General features: G+C 38.1%; 1 protein-coding gene across 3 annotated transcripts; it reads right to left on the bottom strand.

The window, feature by feature from the left end:
• Positions 1-286: 286 nt before the first annotated feature.
• Positions 287-2,960, bottom strand: LOC112525800. 3 transcript variants are annotated; one of them, XM_025136072.1, is made up of 4 exons: positions 2,850-2,960; positions 2,128-2,580; positions 949-1,000; positions 287-855 (listed from the first exon to the last, which is right to left on the bottom strand). In XM_025136072.1, the coding sequence occupies exons 1-4, from the start codon at positions 2,958-2,960 to the stop codon at positions 356-358; spliced, it is 1,116 nt and encodes a 371-aa protein (XP_024991840.1). In that variant the 3' UTR covers positions 287-355. The 3 variants fall into 3 exon arrangements, with proteins under 3 accessions (XP_024991840.1, XP_024991839.1, XP_024991841.1); XM_025136071.1 differs by having other exon boundaries at positions 287-1,000; XM_025136073.1 differs by having other exon boundaries at positions 287-1,000; positions 2,128-2,595; positions 2,850-2,904.
• Between the last annotated feature and the right edge of the window lie 78 nt (positions 2,961-3,038).

Here is a 3,038-nt window from a genome sequence, read left to right as displayed (position 1 = left end):
ATGTAATTAAGTAATTTTTATAATTTTTATTTTATTTTAATTAACCATAATTATCTTTTCACGTTCCACGTTTTACTCTTATATATATATATAAAGTATTTGCAAGTAGTTCAATACGTTTCTATAACTTTTCGACCCATTCAAACTGTTTCATGTTCAAGTAGAGAAATTGAAATTGTAAGGATTTAGTAATTTTTTTTCTAAAATGGATGAAAAGTTAAGAGATGGAACAAGAACCCATCAGAATACAGAAATAATATGAATTAGGATAGGATTTGACCAATTTGGTACCAATCTTTGAGCTTTAAATTTTCTTTTGAACGTCATTCTTAACAAATAGATAGCTGAAACGCAATCAAAAAGACCAACTAGACTTCAACATTAATGCAGGAAATTGAGCTGAACCATCTATCACAAACACAAGTGATGGCTCTAATGACAATTTTTCACCAAACTTCATCTTAGAAATTGCTTCAACCTCATAATGGTACCAATTGCTAACCGATCCACATACCCTCAACCCCCATCCAAAATCATCTTCAGGAAGATCGGACATTGACACTGCCCATTGAAGATTTCTAGAATCCGAGTTATTCATCTCAATCCAACCTCCGATTCTGGTGCTTGAATCAAGCTCCGACTCAAGAACGAGAGCCGTAGATCCGGATGCAGCGGCAAACGGCTCCATAGGAGCTGCATGACGTCCAAACATTCCGATTGGTAGAAATAATGGACCAAGAGAAATATGTTGACTTGAAATTTTGGGTATTTGGTGTAGACCCAAAAGTGAGAGCTTTGAACTCTTGGAAAGTTGATATACAAGTTGCCCAAAAGTGCTTAAGCAATGAGTGGTTCCTGCAGAATGAAGTCGGTTTTCCAGAACGGATACGAAATGAGCTATGGAAGCAATAACATTAGGTTTTCTCACAGTTAAGCTGATACCACTACCAATGTGTTGATTTAACAGTGGAGGTTGACTAAATGAAAGATTGGTATGTTCCTGCAAATCAAGTGAGTTCCCAAATAGAATTTAGATTACCGAATGCATTAAAAGGAAGGAAAGAGAAGTGCTATGACTGATGCTTAAATAATGCCTTATAGAACATATACAGCATGGTAGCCTATGATACATATGGTTGCATAAACCACTAATCACACTTTGCGGAATTCGACTCCAATCAAGATGACAGTTTGAACTATGATTTGTTTTTTACACAACAAAATTATCAAACGTGGAAGCAAATAACAGCGGTGCACTCCTCAAAAAGGTTAGGAGTTCTTGGAGACACAAGATTAGGGTAGCAGACTAGGGGTGGGGATCTGTAACTAGCCAAGAGGATATGGAGAGATAGAGGATGGGAGTAGCGTTAGTGAGCCGTTATTAGACCTCCTGAATATAAGTGGCCATTTACTAAATGCTTATCGGGTAAGCACTTACCGATGTCATTTACCTACCGATTGAGCATGACAAGGACCAAGACTCTTACCTGGTAAGATGCATAACAAGGAACGAGTCTTACCCAGTAAGTGAGGAAATAGACTCTGACCCGGTAAGCGCTTACCAGGTTTAAAACTCTTACCATCAATTCATTTTGATGGCCGAGAATGTTACATGATAAGATAAGCAAGGGTAATTTCTCTTGCAGGTAAGTACCTACCCGGTAAGCATTTGGTAAACGCCCAAACGGTCCCTAGTTAGACTAGATGTTTGCAACTCTTCCTACCTTGGTTTATGTTTTCCGTGTACCCTTTCTTTGTTGCTTACTTCTAACGCATTTTTCAAATTTTAATACTGCCTTTATTGATTTCAAGTTTCCTTTCTTGTTCTTCTTATGTTCATTTTTAGCAAGCTTTACCATTTTTTCCATCACACTTTCCTCAAGCCAAGGGTCTTCATGGAAACAGCCGTTCTACTCTTAGCGGTAGCGGTCAGGTCTATGTAGTATGTACATCTCACCCTCTCAGACCTACTTCTAGGTGGGATATACCAGGCTTGTTTGGTTTGTTTTTTTCTCAAAAAGGTGTTAGAGCCAAAGGTCACAAACTAATTCCAATCCGAACACATTATCATAGGGCAATTTTTAGCAACTTATCAACTTCAGGATGAAAGAAGACATTGATAAATACCTGATGAGAGGTTCTTGAGGGTCCAACATCACTGCATCTACCTCCCACAGGAACAGCAATCAAGGAGCACCAGTCATTGATATTTGCGGCATAAAGAACCTTTGCTAGTGAAAGCGGACTATCTAAAGCATCAAGTTGCCCCTTATCACTTGCCACAAACTCTGCTATTAGACTATCCTTTTGACGAACGGTGGTTTCAAAAGTGAACCGAGAACTTATACCAGTTTTTATCCCAGTTCGACGAATGGCATCTTGATTCTCTTCGTGAATTCTATCAATCATTAACAGCAGCCCCAATAGTTCTATCTGCCCTCTTATTCGGGTGCCATTTTCATCAAATGGACTTCCCTTAGATGCCTTAAACGAAAGTATTCGTTCCACCTTATCCTGTCGGTCCCTGAGTTTCATAATATCTGAAAATGCTTCGCGTTGCAACCGCTTCAAGATTTCAATCTGAAAACCATATTACTGAAGAGGTGTAAAGCTTCCAAGAAACACCACTTCTGTACAACTTAACATCCAAACATTAAAGCAATACTTTCTACATAATACTCCCTTTGTCAAAAGAATTGCACCTTTCAGATATGGTAATTACTATAAAGATATAACGAAATAACACAATGAGAAACACAGGAAACACGAATCTCGAAGATGAATCAAAATCAAGCATGTAAGAGATAAGGGAAACAGCGATTAAGTTAGGGCTTCAATGGAGACAGTACCGGGTGGCGACGGCTGGAGAATCCAAAGCTGTGAAGGAAGGAATTGGTAAGGTCTTGTGTGGATTTTGCAAAACCTTTCAGCTTATCAACAACTAAACCTAACGGTTCCATTTTTTCAGAAACCATTTGTAGGCAATAATTATTCCAATTCAGAATTTTGATTCAATTCGAGTTTTTTTTTTTTTTTTT

Source organism: Cynara cardunculus (genome assembly GCF_001531365.2).
Source record: "Cynara cardunculus var. scolymus isolate 2C chromosome LG 13, CcrdV1, whole genome shotgun sequence".
Classification (NCBI taxonomy): domain Eukaryota; kingdom Viridiplantae; phylum Streptophyta; class Magnoliopsida; order Asterales; family Asteraceae; genus Cynara; species Cynara cardunculus.
The sequence above is the reverse complement of the archived record's forward strand: the minus strand, read 5'-3'. Positions and strand labels throughout refer to the sequence as shown.